The sequence below is a fragment of the Sinocyclocheilus rhinocerous genome, unplaced genomic scaffold (assembly GCF_001515625.1).
Source record: "Sinocyclocheilus rhinocerous isolate Xijiao unplaced genomic scaffold, SAMN03320098_v1.1 scaffold3059, whole genome shotgun sequence".
NCBI classification, from domain to species: domain Eukaryota; kingdom Metazoa; phylum Chordata; class Actinopteri; order Cypriniformes; family Cyprinidae; genus Sinocyclocheilus; species Sinocyclocheilus rhinocerous.
In genome coordinates, this window is record NW_015632728.1 from 66,350 (window position 1) to 80,958 (window position 14,609).

Below are 14,609 nucleotides of genomic sequence, written 5' to 3' on the forward strand. Positions count from 1 at the left end.
TCAAAACCATTTTAAAAGGATATTGAAAAAGACTATATACAATATTTGATGTATTTAACACTTGATACATTAACACATCCACACATTACATGCTCATATATACGCAAAAAATACTTGCAAATGCACATTTTAACCTCTAGTCTCTCTCTCTCTCTCTCTCACACACACACACACACACACACACACACAAAAACACCTGTGCAAATGTTTTTTTTTGCTCCAAACTAAAGTGTGGTTTACAGAACTTTTCAGAAGATACCCATTACTGATGTTTTTATGATTTACTGACATAGGACTACAAGACCAGTCATCGCACGGGTATATTTTTATTTAGTAATATGCATTGCTAAGAACTTCATTTGGACAACTTTAAAGGCGATTTTCTCAATATTTAGATTTTTTTGCACCCTCAGATTCCAGATTTTCAAATAGTTGCATCTCGGCCAAATATTGTCCTATCCTAACAAACCATACATCAATGGAAAGCTTATTTATTCAGATTTTTTTTTTAAATGACCCTTTTGACTGGTTTTGTGGTCCAGGGTCGCATATGAATTTACATCATTAGTTAATATAATATGTTATTAGAGAATTAACTAATAACACTTATTGATTAGCCTACTTAATCTATGAATCATATAGATTGATCATTAGTTGCTAATGCATTAATCATTAATAAACGGTTTAGTTCTTCATGAGTTATTATACATGAACTCGTGATCATCTGTGCATTAGTTAAGCATGAATTAATGCATATTAGTGCACCCGTATTGTAAAGTGTTACCAATCTCACCACTGTCAGTGTACTGGGGTTTCCACAGCAAGGTAACACGGGCGTGTAATAAGTAAAGAGGGCTACAAGCAAAGCTCAGAGAAGGATTGTGCTCTCCTCATGTGCGCAGTCGCTGATTCCGCTCGCTACTGACCTCACTCCTATAGTCCGCATTGTTTGCAGTCGCCTTCCTTCATGAGTGGGCGGTTGTTATCAGGTAAGGATATTCGAAATAACATTTTCCTCACTTAGGCTTATTTCAAACATGTTTATTAACACAATGCATGCAAAAGGCATCATTTTCCAATCGACAAAGGTGATGAATCCTGTGGAGAACGCACGCATTCGGGTCTCAAACCTGATGAGTTTTGCCATTTATTTAATACAGAAAACCCTGCATGAAAAAAAAAGAATGGTGTCTTTTGATTTTACATCGGATGAGGTGATGGTCAGTAGCTACAAATGCATTCTGCCCCCAGTCATCCATGCACAGGCTATATGAAATGATATCGACATGATGGCTGAACAATGGTTGCTGTAAAAATATGAATCTATGTGAGCTTTAGGTGAGGAATATCTATCGCTGGTCGCATTCGTGTGTGCTGTAGGACTGTCTTTTAGAAGATAAGCCTAAGGTGTGTCATCTCAATGCGGGTTTTGCTTCTGCTTTACACTGAGAGAGGAGAGAGGCAAGGTGCGTTCCTCTAATGGTACAAAAGACGAGATCGCGAGCGCTTCGGCTCTTATTGCGCAGCAAGGCAGAGATCAAGATTGCTTTGTGCATTTTAGAGCTATTAATACTAGACTACAACAGTGGGAGTGTATGGCCAGGCACATGCTTTCAGGGGTATCCAAGTAAGTGTTTTCTGTAGAGATGTGACCTAGTTCCACTCATCACATATTTAGTCATTCTGCTTGTTTGCGGTGGAGTTTTGGAATGGGTTTCTCTGTATCGAGCCGCTTCAGTTTGATCATGCAGAATGATATTTGATGTATTTCCCTTGCAGAAGGAAATTGATGAAGGCGTGGATTCTTGCAGTCAAATGACTATACAAATTTTATTTGTAGCCTATGCTGAGATTTAATGAGATGACTGCTGTTGATAACAGATGTAAGGCGTCTACAGTAAAAAACATTTCAGGACAAAAAATCAAGAAATTATATTATGCGTCACTGTAGAGCAGTGATGTGGAAAGATATTGAGAAAAGGGTATTAAAATGTATGTGTCGCTATAGATTTGTATTTATTGATTGGTTGCATGCAAACTGTATTCTTATAGAGCAGTACAGTTTTGGCTTTTTGCTGTACTGTGTAATGTAATGGTTCTGTCTTGATTTGTTATATGGATTTTGGGACCTCTCACCTTGGGACAAAACAAAATGTGCTATTGGACATTAGGCCAACATGTATACTAAGTGAAGTATCTGACACATTTATACTCTGATATCTTTCATTGTGGTGGCAGATATACACTGTAATGCATTTAGTAGGCAAATTAAAAAAAAGGTTTTCTTTGCAGGAATGTACACTATGCACTTTAAATTTACCATGCCGGCAGAGCATGCAAATGTGAATGTGTTTGGACAGTTCGAATTTGTATAAGAACTCATGCAAATATTAGAACTTTTTTTTGTTGTTGTAGAGTTTAAATGAGATCTCTAGCCATACTAATCCACATATTATGCTGTACATACAGTCATTTTGCTATGGAGGAAGTGACCTTATTAAGCCCACACATTTTCCATGTGTTCTTCATACCTGAGTAGCTAGCTGAAGTAATAAATCAAAGATGAATTTCTCCATCTACATTGATTATCGATTAAAGCTTTAGTATTTGACATTTTTTTCAGCATCCAATTTGGGTTCAAATGTGACTGGCCACTATTATTTTAATGTCTTAGGTACTGGCTACTTTTCAGCAGGAATGTACACTATGCACTTGAAATTTACCATGCCGGCAGAGCATGCAAATGTGAATGTGTTTGGACAGTTCGAATTTGTATAAGAACTCATGCAAATATTATAACTTTTTTTTTTTTTGTAGAGTTTAAATGAGATCTCTAGCCATACTAATCCACATATTATGCTGTACATACAGTCATTTTGCTATGGAGGAAGTGACCTTATTAAGCCCACACATTTTCCATGTGTTCTTCATACCTGAGTAGCCCTATGAAGTAATAAATCAAAGATGAATTTCTCCATCTACATTGATTATCGATTAAAGCTTTAGTATTTGACATTTTTTTCAGCATCCAATTTGGGTTCAAATGTGACTGGCCACTATTATTTTAATGTCTTAGGTACTGGCTACTTTTCAGCTTTTAGCAGTTTAGAGGTGACAAATGGATTGTGTAAAGCACATGCATGGAATTTCGCATCACCTACATTCATAACTATATATGAACCTTTATTTAGTGCAACAAAATCAATGTAAACAGAAACTGGGACAGAACTATGTGTTAAAATATCAGTGAAAGTCAAGGACAGCGATGTGGACAAAATCAAATATTACAAATCAAATCATTTAATTTAACACCTTAAAAATGAGCAATGACTGTATGGACATATCTTTGGATAGGTTAATTTAGTTAGAGTGCATAATTGGCTCGTATTGTGATTTTGTGTGTGTGTGTGTGCCTTTATGTAGGCAGTGTTTGAATTTGCTGCTTGCAATTCATTTTTAGAACTTAGATAAGCACAGATAAGCCTTCTGCATTAAGAAGTGCTGTTTCTGCCAGCAAAATGTACGGTGACCGAGAAGTGCAAAGCAAATCACAATTCTGAAAACAAAATAACAAATTACAAACGCAAATGCAAGTCTAAAAAGCAAAAAAGCAATTCAGAAAACATAACAACAATTCAGAAAAAAAGTTCGGCAAAAGACAGGATCGAACCCGGGTCGATCGCATCAAAAAGCCAACTACACACACTTATCCATCTGCGCCACTGGAGCTGATGGTTTATAGCCACTTTTAACTAAATGTAAATAGACACCCCATATTTTTTATTCCAGAGTAAGGGCAATTCATACAATACATTTAAACTGAGCTACTTTTAATACCATCTCCGAACTTTCTACCACGACTTTGCTGTTCTTCGGCTGGTTCTTCTCTGTATACGTTGATTGACAGATGTCTCGTCCAGTCAGCGGTGAGTAATCCCAAACCAATGGCGCTGTCTCAAACTATACCTACCTCTTCCGGTTTGTCTGATTTGTCGTTGTGTTTTCTGACTTGTTATAATGTTTTCTGAATTGTTGTTGTGCTTTCTGAATTGTTATTTTGTTTTTTAGACTTGCATTTGCGTTTGTAATTTGTTATTTTGTTTTCAGAATTGTGATTTGCTTTGCACTTCTCTGTCACCATAAAAATGTGATTTCAACACAGTAAGCATCTCAAATAGTTCCTGCATTTCTGACAGACGTGAGTCTGTGGATAATATTACAGTGATAGAAACTCAATATCCACCACTGTACAGTGACATGAATAACTTAAGCTAATAAGTATGGTTACTGTTTATTGTTTCACTGTTTGCTGGGTTTTTTATGCTGTTGTTGTAATTGTCCTCACCCTTAGTTATTTGTGTATTTGTATATTTATATATGAACTGTTTCAGTGTCAAACGAATTACAGTTCAACATGATTTTAATCATTTTCGATAATGACAATATATATGCACTGGTTTCATTCCGTTCAGGCAAACAACCTGCAAAAGTAGATTTCACAATTAATTCAAAATAGTTCATTTAGAAGATGATTTTGTCTAAAATGTTCACTTCTAGCTATAAAGCGTCAGACATTTGCACAAGATATGGCTATAGTATGACCTGATGCCAATCCAAAACAAGTCAAGAGTAATGGTAAGCAAGACCAGCCCAACTAATTATTATAGAAGAGAAAGAAATGTAGGAATAAATACAAAAAAAAAATGAATGAAAAACGTCTAAATAAATGTGGGAATACATATATCTGGGAACAAAAAAAAAAAAAAAAAAAAAAAAAAAAAAAATAAAAATTATAAAAAACATGGTAAAAACCTCTGTGTTTGATTCCCAGGAAATACATGAACTAATCAAACGTACACATTTAATGCAATGCAACTGGTTTAGGATAAAAGCAACCACCAAGTGCATAAACACAATATGAATATTCGATTGCTTCATCATAATCGCAGGTGTGAAGCTCACCTGAGCGTTACATATGGCTGTGTCCGTCTCCACTCAGACCTGACAGCATCTGCGCATCTCCTGTATATATTATCAATATATAATATTAAAAATAAATAAAGGGGCAAAATAATACAAAAATAAATTCAGGATTAAATTTAATGAAAACTTAATTGTATTTGTTTTATCAAGCCACATGTTCCATTATTTATTTATTATTTTTTCTGCACTTTTGGTCCTCCATATAACACTAAACTAATGATTTTATTTATAGCAATTAATACTGATGAAGCAAAGTTGTTTGGGGTGAGTAGGTCTATCATGTTACATAAATTAGCCTACTTGTGAATTACTTTTCATACAGATTTAAGTTACAACCCCAAATGCATTAGTCTTCATTGTAGTGCCCTCTATTGGTGGTTTGGAGTAGCTCCATCACACAAATTTGAAGCCAGTCTAGGCAGTGATAAAATAATACATACGTTTCATAATCTTTTATTTGATTAAGTCTTTTTATTGAATTTGTTATAAAACACAAGACGACAGCGACCAGCATATACCCTTGCTTCTTGTTCAAATGTTAAGCATGCTACAAAAATTAATTGTATGATTACAGTTTTTTACGATTGCTTAAGCACAATTTTGAAAACAGGGCCCGGTTTGTCAAAACACTACACACAATTAACACAACCCTACACCAAAGTAGCACAACACTTCAGATCATTTGCAAAATGGAACACTTTTGTCAAAACTATACACAACTTTATAAAAACAATATTTTGTTACCATACGAAACACACATTTCATATGACTTTAATCTTTTTGAACCAGTTACACACTGCTGTTGCTAACCTAAAACACTTTTAGCAAGTCTAATTCTCAGTGATTAGAGTACTGTAAATGAAGTACACAGAGAAAGTGCAACTATACAATAGTTCACCAAACACTACACAAGACCAATGCTGCAGACTGACGAAAATATCATTGATTTCTCTCCATATACCCAAATCAGTCAACATGGAGAATCACAACAAAACATGTCCCAGTTGTCATGCTACTACAGTAGTGTGCATAACACTGTTAGCTCAGCAAACAACAGACAAACGTAAAATACTGTATCCAGTGCAGGTTACAATTACAGTAAATAACCATAAAAAATAATCTGAAAAAACTGACAATATTGTACAGAAAATACTACAGTAAACATACTATACATTATCTCTTCGCCTAGCTGGATCTGGCCAGAGAATTTCATCAACATCACAAGCAATATCCTCATTAGCAAGACAACGCGGGAAGAACCGTCTTGAATGTCGAATCCATCCTTGCACAGCTGCGGCGTCGACTTGGTCACAGGCGTCCTCCATGGCCTGAATGAGGGGTACCTGAGCCTGGGGCTGGAGATCGTAAACCTTCCACCGCCATGCAGAGAAAAACTCTTCGATAGGGTTTAGAAACGGAGAGTATGGTGGAAGGTATAGTACTGTCTTTTGCTAATTGTTGGAAAAGTTTAATTTTAGTGTGTAAGCAATCGTAAAAAACTGTAACGCACAGTATATATGTGTGTGTGTGTGTGTATTCACTGTTATTCATTCTTGCGTCACAGGTTCCAGTGATTTCACGATGACAGACGCGGTGATGGGCACGAAAGGTGTCCATGTGCAGTCTGGACCGTGTCTCGGTGCAGAGCTGACTGATGAGGAGAAGGAGATCATCAACAGCGTCATCGTCCGTGCCGAAAAAATGGAGGCAATGGAGCAAGAGAGGATTGGGTAGGAGAGAGATTATGGATGTTTATTGATTGTCATCGCCAACTTGTACAGTACAATACAATACAATACAATGTTTATTTAAATAGCACATTTGTGACCCTGGAGCACAAAACTAGTCATAAGGGTCCATTTTTTATCATCCGAATGCTGAATAAATAAGCTTTCCATTGATGTATGGTTTGTTAGGATCGGACAATATTTGGCTGAGAGACAACTATTTGAAAATCTGGAATCTGAGGGTGCAAAAAAATCTAAATATTGAGAAAATCATCTTTAAAGTTGTTCAAATGAAGTTCTTAGCAATGCATATTACTAATCAAAAATTAAGTTTTGATATATTTACGGTAGGACAATTACAAAATATCTTCATGGAACATGATCTTTACTTAATATCCTAATGATTTTTGGCATAAAAGAAACAATTATACTACAGTATTTATTTATTAAAGGTTACATTATTTTGAATATTTTGAAAGAAAGATTATGCGCAGAAGCATAAGCAACAGCAAGGACATGCCGATTATTTTGCTTATATTTACTATAGTGCCAATATAAGTGTAAGGCACTGTATATGTTAACATGACCAATATGCACTCTCTGTTTTATTGATGATAGACGTCTGGTGAATCGTCTGGACAACATGAAAAAAGCTGTTTGTGGGGACGGAGTGTCGCGCTGCCTTTTATGTGGAGAGCAGCTGGGAGCCGGAGGTGATAGATCAGTGGTTTGTGAGGACTGTAAAAAGGTGAGAAACTAATTCAAATACCGTATTGGCCCGAATATAAGACGACCGCGTTTTTTCAGATGTATTTCCAAGAAAAAAACATCGTCTTATATTCGGGTCAATACGGTAAAATGAACCAAAATAATATTATCTAAATGGAAGCTCATGTTTAGATCATTTGAATTCTTATGGGATTGCTATACATTTGGTACATGCAATAAAATAAATAACACAACAAAATGGAATTTGATTCTGAAACGTTAAAGGCACAATATGTAAGATTTTCATAATAAAATATCCAAAAACGACTTGCACAGCGTGATATATTTCATGCAGTTGTGTACTTACATTATCCCAAAAGTTCCCAAGGATTCATAAATCCAGAGAAATTCCAATTTGAAATAATAGCTCGTCTATCAATGACGTAACATCTGCACTATCCTCAGTTTCCGCTTGTAGAAACTATGGTAACACACAACACAAATGCTGAGTTAAACTAAATCCATTACGGCTGTCGTGAATAAAATGAAAAGTGTTGACCGCAGCATTAAATTTAGAACCGCTCAATGTTGCGCCATGATGTTTTACGTGTTTTTACAGTGTTGCGCATTTTAACCAATCACACACGAGTCCGTTGAGCTTATGAATGCAATGGCCAATCAGAGGCGTTCAGATGAGTTTTTGTTCACTGCACGCACTCGCCGACTGAATTCTCTCAGCATAAACAACAAAGTGCAGATGTACGTATGATGTAAGAGATTCATTCATCAAACCGTGTATGGACAGCTTTATTGATTATAAGGGGAGATTTTTAACTCGCGCTAGACATCAAGTCGGTCATAATGTTCTTCGACAATGAAAATGTTCTTTGCTCGCTTTCTCTGTATAATCTATTCGCTGTTTGAATAACTATGGAAGGTACAGGTAATAAAAAATTTAGCTTCATAGCGTCATCAAGCTTCGCCTTTGTTATTGTTTTGAAAATGCCACCTCTAGTGGCGAAAACTTTTAATGCACATCTTAAATAGTCGGCGATGCAGAAGCTCTATTCATCCGACTTGAAATACTGCATGGAAGTGTCACAGCTGTTTAGTTCATTCCGCTCACTATTTATAATACTGTTTTACTGTTTGTAATGAACTGATTTCATAACTACGTCCTGTTATTCCCCTCAGAACATGTGCACCAAGTGTGGAGTGCAGGCGAACGCTCGGCCGCGGTCTGTGTGGCTCTGCAAGATCTGCAGTGAGCAGAGAGAGGTGGGGGAATAACAAGCATCGCAAGAACGTGATCTGGAGTCTAACTGGCTGTAAATGTTGCTTGCGTATTTTTCTATTAAAGGTATGGAAGCGATCTGGAGCCTGGTTCTTCAAAGGTCTCCCTAAGCAGTTCTTGCCCTCACCGATGCCCATGTCCAGAGCCAGAGATCCCAGTCCTAAGAAGAGCCCTGCAGCTCCTCCAGCGGCTGTGCAATCTCAAGCACCGGCCGCAGGTGAGCTGGACAAACTGTGATTTGAACTTTTCCATCATCTACAGGTTACTGCCACATGTTACAACCCCAGAAAACTTAAAGGAATAGTTCACCCAAAATGAAAATGTGCTGAAAATGTACTGAAAATGTAACATGTAGATGAGTTTGTTTCTTCATCAGATTTTGGTGAGAAATGTAGCATTGCATCACTTGCTCACCAATGGATCCGAATGGGTGCCGTCAGAATGAGAGTCCAAACAGCTGATAAAAACATCACAATAATCCACAAGCAATCCACAGCACTCCAGTCCATCAGTTAATGTCTTGAGAAGCCAAAAGCTGTGTGTTTGTAAGAAACAAATCCATCTTTAAGACAATTTTAACTTTAAACCGTTGCTTCCAGGTAAAATACAACTCCATAATCCATAATAACGCTTTCTCCAGTGAAAAAGTCCATTCTCTGCTGTCCTCTCACATCAAAATCCCCACACATATTAGTTTAGAGCTGTTTTGGCTTGTAAACGGTGCTTGATCTGTGCAGATTTCTCTCCTGATTCAAACCAGACCACTTTATCACTGAAGGAAGTAATATTATGAATGAATAACTCATTCTAATATATTTATTAGAATAACTAAGCAATGGATTGAAGTTAAAATAATAATAAAAAAAAGCTAAATTTCCATTTTTGGGTGAACTATTCATCTACTTGTCACAATAAACTGGGAAAGTAATGCCACCAAAATTATTTTTAAAAAATATGCGGGCAAAATATCCCTGTAATTTATAAAATTATTTTTTTTTTTTACAGATGTAATATATTATGAAGGGATTATATACAATGTTGTTATACTGAATATTAGCACAATTGCAAATGTGGCATTGATTTTATACAACAGATACATATAAAAGGAGTATGTGACACTGAAGACTGGAGGAATGATGCTGAAAATTCAGCTCTGATCACAGAAATACATTACATTTTACAATATATTCACATAGAAAACAGTTATTTTAAATTCTAATAATATTCTCTTCTGCTCACCGAGGCTGCATTTGTTTGATATAAAAAATATATAATGAAACAAGTAATATTGTGAAATATTATTACAATTTAAAATAACTGTTTTCTATGTGAAATTATAGTAAAATATAATTTATTTCTGTGATCAAAGCTGAATTTGTATACGTATGAATGTGTATGCTTGTTATATAAGCTACAGATCCGACAGTGGATCCACCCAGGGCCGTTGCTAGTGGGGTATTATAGGGGCCCACGGCTGTGAAGGGCCCCCCGGCGATTTCAACCGACTGCCCGAGGCCAGCCTAAAAAGAAGCTCTGGACAGTTGACGGGCCATTGCTGCGCGTCGTCACGAAAGCTTATTATTTGCACGTGTTTTTAAGCCTTGCCAATTTAAACATTCAAGAGATTTTAAAGCATTCAAGCACAAGACACGAGAACTCAATTGAATACTCGCGTGCTGTGTTCGGTGCGCACGCATAAAGCTGACGCGCGAACACCGAACCGAGCTCTCCTTCGCGTCCTCCTGCGCCTGAACGAACAAATACACCTCGCCAGATTAAACATTCAAACACAAAAAGAAGTGAAAGAGCTTAATTCAGCACCACGTCTCACAGCCCTTGAACACCGAATTGAGTTTTGCCTCTTCTTGCTCTTGAACCGACATATACATACAAAATTAAGTCGAAATACCCATCTTGGTGAGTATCCTCGAAATACTGTCGGTTATGTCTTAAGTGAATGTGAACAGTGGAGAAAGAAATCGGATGTGTATCATTATATTGGATGCATTGTAGGCCTGGGCGATAAAACGGTATCGATATTTATCGACGGTACCCCTTCTTCGATAAAACATTTTTTCTATTGCTCTTTGTTTTAAAAAAAGGTATGAAAAATTTCAATAATTATCATACCGAACGATTTGAAACATTATATCATTGATAAATTGTTTTACTATATCGCCCAGCCCTAATGCATTGTCTCTTAAAGTGACCGCTCCTAATTTACCAGCTCGGGGTCCTTAATGTTAATCTAAAAAATTAAAAGAGAGAAAATCACTCGCTGCTCTTTACTGAATTACTTTGTAGTTTTAACAAGAATTAATCTATATTTAATTTATACAGTGAAGACTATGCAATAATGACATGTTACATTTGATTATCTGTGAACAGTGGAGAAAGAAATCGGATGTGTATCATTATATTGGATGCATTGTAGGCCTGGGCGATAAAACGGTATCGATATTTATCGACGGTACCCCTTCTTCGAAATGACATGTTACATTTGATTATCAAATGTCATCTACAAACTTGAAAAAACTTAAACATTGCTTAATTTGTACCTTTGTTCTATTTATTTATTTGTGCTATTTACACGATTTCAAACAGGGCCCACGCGTACAACCGGGGCCCCGCAAACCCCAGCTACGGCCCTGATTGCCCAAAAACCACCTGTGGCTCCAAAACCTGCTCACCTTCAGACTCACAGTTACTCAGAGGCGGATGGAGATGCGGGAAGCTCCCAGAATACCCCAGTGCTGATGAAGAAGACGGTGAACGTCCACGCGGCCAGACCAGTCCCATCAGGCACATTCCAGCCGGGTAACAACAAACATGCACACAGACAACAAACAAATAGTGTATTTCTTTATAGTATTGCATAAAAATATGCCTCAAGCATACATGCATTTTGTCTACTACAAGTGCACACAATACAATTTAGGACTATTGATTACAGTTTTTTTTACAGATTTTTTTCAACTGCTTACACACAAAATCTTGACTTGTCACACAATTTCTGAAAGCTGACACTCAAACAGCAGAAGCACACACCAAATCTGCAAAACCATGCAGTAATTCTAATCAAATATGTGGTACACTAATAAACCACAAAATACACTAATAAAGCACAACACACAATTCTCTATGCAACACACAAAAATCTTTTTTCAACTGCTTACACACATTTTCAAAACGTTGCCTCTTTTTTTTTTTTCAAAACTTTACACACAAATCCAAGAATTGCACACACAAAATGCAAAATGCCTCACATCTCTTGCAAAATGAAGCACTGCATTCAAAATATCACAAACACATCTCAAAAGCAAATATTTGCAAACACCTTTGCCATAATATTAATTCCTGTTAGATTTTTGTGTGTTACATAGAGAATTGTGTGTTGTGTTTTGCAAAAAGTATTTTATGAAATTGTCAAAGGCTGAGAATTAGTGCATGGTTTTGCAGATTGGTGTGTGTGCATCTGGTGTTTACATTTACATTTAGTCATTTAGCAGACGCTTTTATCCAAAGCGACTTACAAATGAGGAGCTTGAGAGTCAGCTTTCAGAAACTGTGTGACAAGTAAAGATTGTGTGTGTAAGCAGTTGAAAAAAACTGTAATTTTATGACAAAGGTGTTTGCAATTGTTTGCTTTTGAGATGTGTTTGTGATATTTTGAATTCAGTGCTTCATTTTGCAAGAGATGTGAGGCATTTTGCATTTTGTGTGTGCAATTCTTGGATTTGTGTGTAAAGTTTTGAAAATGTGTGCAAGCAGTTGAAAAACTGTAATATAGTAGAATCTGAAGAGTTTTTTTGTCCCTACCAGCTGCTCAGGAGGCAGAGAGAGGATCCTATCAGTCCATTAGCACTGCGTCTCATGTGCAGGAGAGAGCCCATCCCGCAGAGAGAGCGGAGATGAAGCCTGCTCAGCCAGCGGACGACGACGACGACGAGGCCAACAGCTATGACTCCGATGAAGCCAGTAAGCAGCTCCTCAGTGACTTCTTCGTCTTCTTCTTTGACTGTGACTAGAAGAAGCATGTCTTAAAAAGTATCATCATAATCATTGTGAGACTTGCTGTCAATTTTCTCATTGTTGGTGGAAAGAAGAGACCTTTGTGGGATTTTGTTATAGAAAGTTGTAAACTACAATAATCAGTACTATAGTTCACCTGTAGGTTTTATTCTATATTCACATTAATTACTAAGCAGAGTTTAGAGTTGCAGAATGTGCTGATCTAAGATCTAACTTTAATTTTTTATGTTGCTTGCATAAAATGTTGTGCAAGAGAAAATGTCACATCACTTTTTTTTACACTTCTTTTGTAATTTAGGTGTTTATTTATTTATTTTGCAATTCTTTGAATATTTATGGATTTTCATTTTTTTTTTACATTTCTATGTATATCTTAAGTATATATTTATTTATTTTTGTTTTGTTTTTACATTTTTTTGTATTTATTTATTTTTTAATTGTTTTTTACATTTCTTTGTATATTTATGTATTTATTTATGCATTCATTTTTTTTTATTATTCTTTATATAGGTACTTATGTATGTATTTTTGCTTTGTTTACATTTATTTGTATATATAATTATTGTTTTTAGATTTATTTGTATATTTTATATTTATTTGTTAATTAAATGTATATTTAATTATGTATCTATTTATTTATTTACATTTCTTTGAATATTTCTTTATATATTTTTTTAAATTTTTTTATTCTAATTTTTGCAGATGTGGCATTCCTTCGCCTAATCAACTATATTCCCTGTTTACAAAATATTTGAAATATATTTACAATTTGAAACATATTTAATTTGAATCATATTTTGGCATGGTTAAAAGGATTTTCTACGGTGGACCAGTAGTGCACAACACAATGAAATAAAAAAAACAAACATAAGCTCACAACACAACGAAATAAAAAAGCAAACATAAGCTCAAATCACAACAAAATAAAAAAGCAAACCTAAGCTCACAATACAATGAAATTAAGCCACAACACAACGGAAATGCTCCCGACCACTAGGTGGCAGTTGTTCTGCAGAAACGGGCAATTGTGCGCAAGAGCAGAACTGTCTAAATCGAAAATAATATTGATTTTTCTGCTCGATTCATGAATCGATACATTAAGATTACCAGGATATCAAAACATTCAGTAAAAACAAGTTGTTCATTTAAAAATTGATTACACATATTAACATGGGCGTCGGAAGCAAAATAAATGTGGGTGGGTCCTCCCCCAGAAAAAATTTACTGGAGTATATGCCATTTTCTGTAGTGTGGTGCCTTTTAATTAACAGTGTCTATTTACACAAAGTGCAAATAGGCCGCCTGGTTGGCAGCGGCTATTTACTTCACCTCCGCCCACTAACATGACAACATTACAAAACATTTCCAGTTGTGTAAGTGGTAACGCGGGTTGCGTAGTGTTTTTGATGCGAGTGACCCGAGTTCGAGTCCGCCTTTTGCCGAAAACGTTCTTCTCCCTTTTCACATCTCATATCACATCGGAAAGGCTTTTGTTTTCAATAAAAATAAAAATCATTAAAAATAATCTAAAAGTTGAAATAAAGAATCAGGTAGAGTTAGGTGTATCTGAGCAGCAGATGCTGATGCTTTGTTTACTTTGCTGTGTCACGGGAGTGCAGCAGGCGCGAGTAGTGAAAACACGGAATGGAGTTTCCTTTATCTGGACTCTGAATGAGCCGAGTGGAATGGATTTGAGGACGCAGCAGCGTGGAATTCAAGGCTGTAGCTAAATGGAGTTCAATTTATTAGGGCATTCGTCAAAAGTACATATTCGCTGAATTAGGGACGGTAAAAGTGGGTGGGTCCAATATCATTGGTCTTCAAAAGTGGGTGGGTCCTGTCCCACCCTCATTCAATGGTTCCGA

At 36.2% G+C, this 14,609-nt stretch overlaps 1 protein-coding gene across 1 annotated transcript in view; it reads left to right on the forward strand.

Annotated features, from left to right (window-relative positions):
- Positions 1-877: 877 nt before the first annotated feature.
- Positions 878-14,609, forward strand: part of rph3ab (rabphilin 3A homolog (mouse), b) — a 24,194-nt gene continuing 10,462 nt past the window's right edge. The window contains exons 1-7 of the mRNA XM_016555999.1: positions 878-989; positions 6,548-6,713; positions 7,329-7,458; positions 8,613-8,696; positions 8,779-8,929; positions 11,317-11,529; positions 12,535-12,690. Coding sequence (XP_016411485.1) covers positions 968-989; positions 6,548-6,713; positions 7,329-7,458; positions 8,613-8,696; positions 8,779-8,929; positions 11,317-11,529; positions 12,535-12,690 — 922 coding nt within the window. The 5' untranslated portion in view covers positions 878-967. The remainder of the gene's footprint in view (positions 990-6,547; positions 6,714-7,328; positions 7,459-8,612; positions 8,697-8,778; positions 8,930-11,316; positions 11,530-12,534; positions 12,691-14,609) is intronic.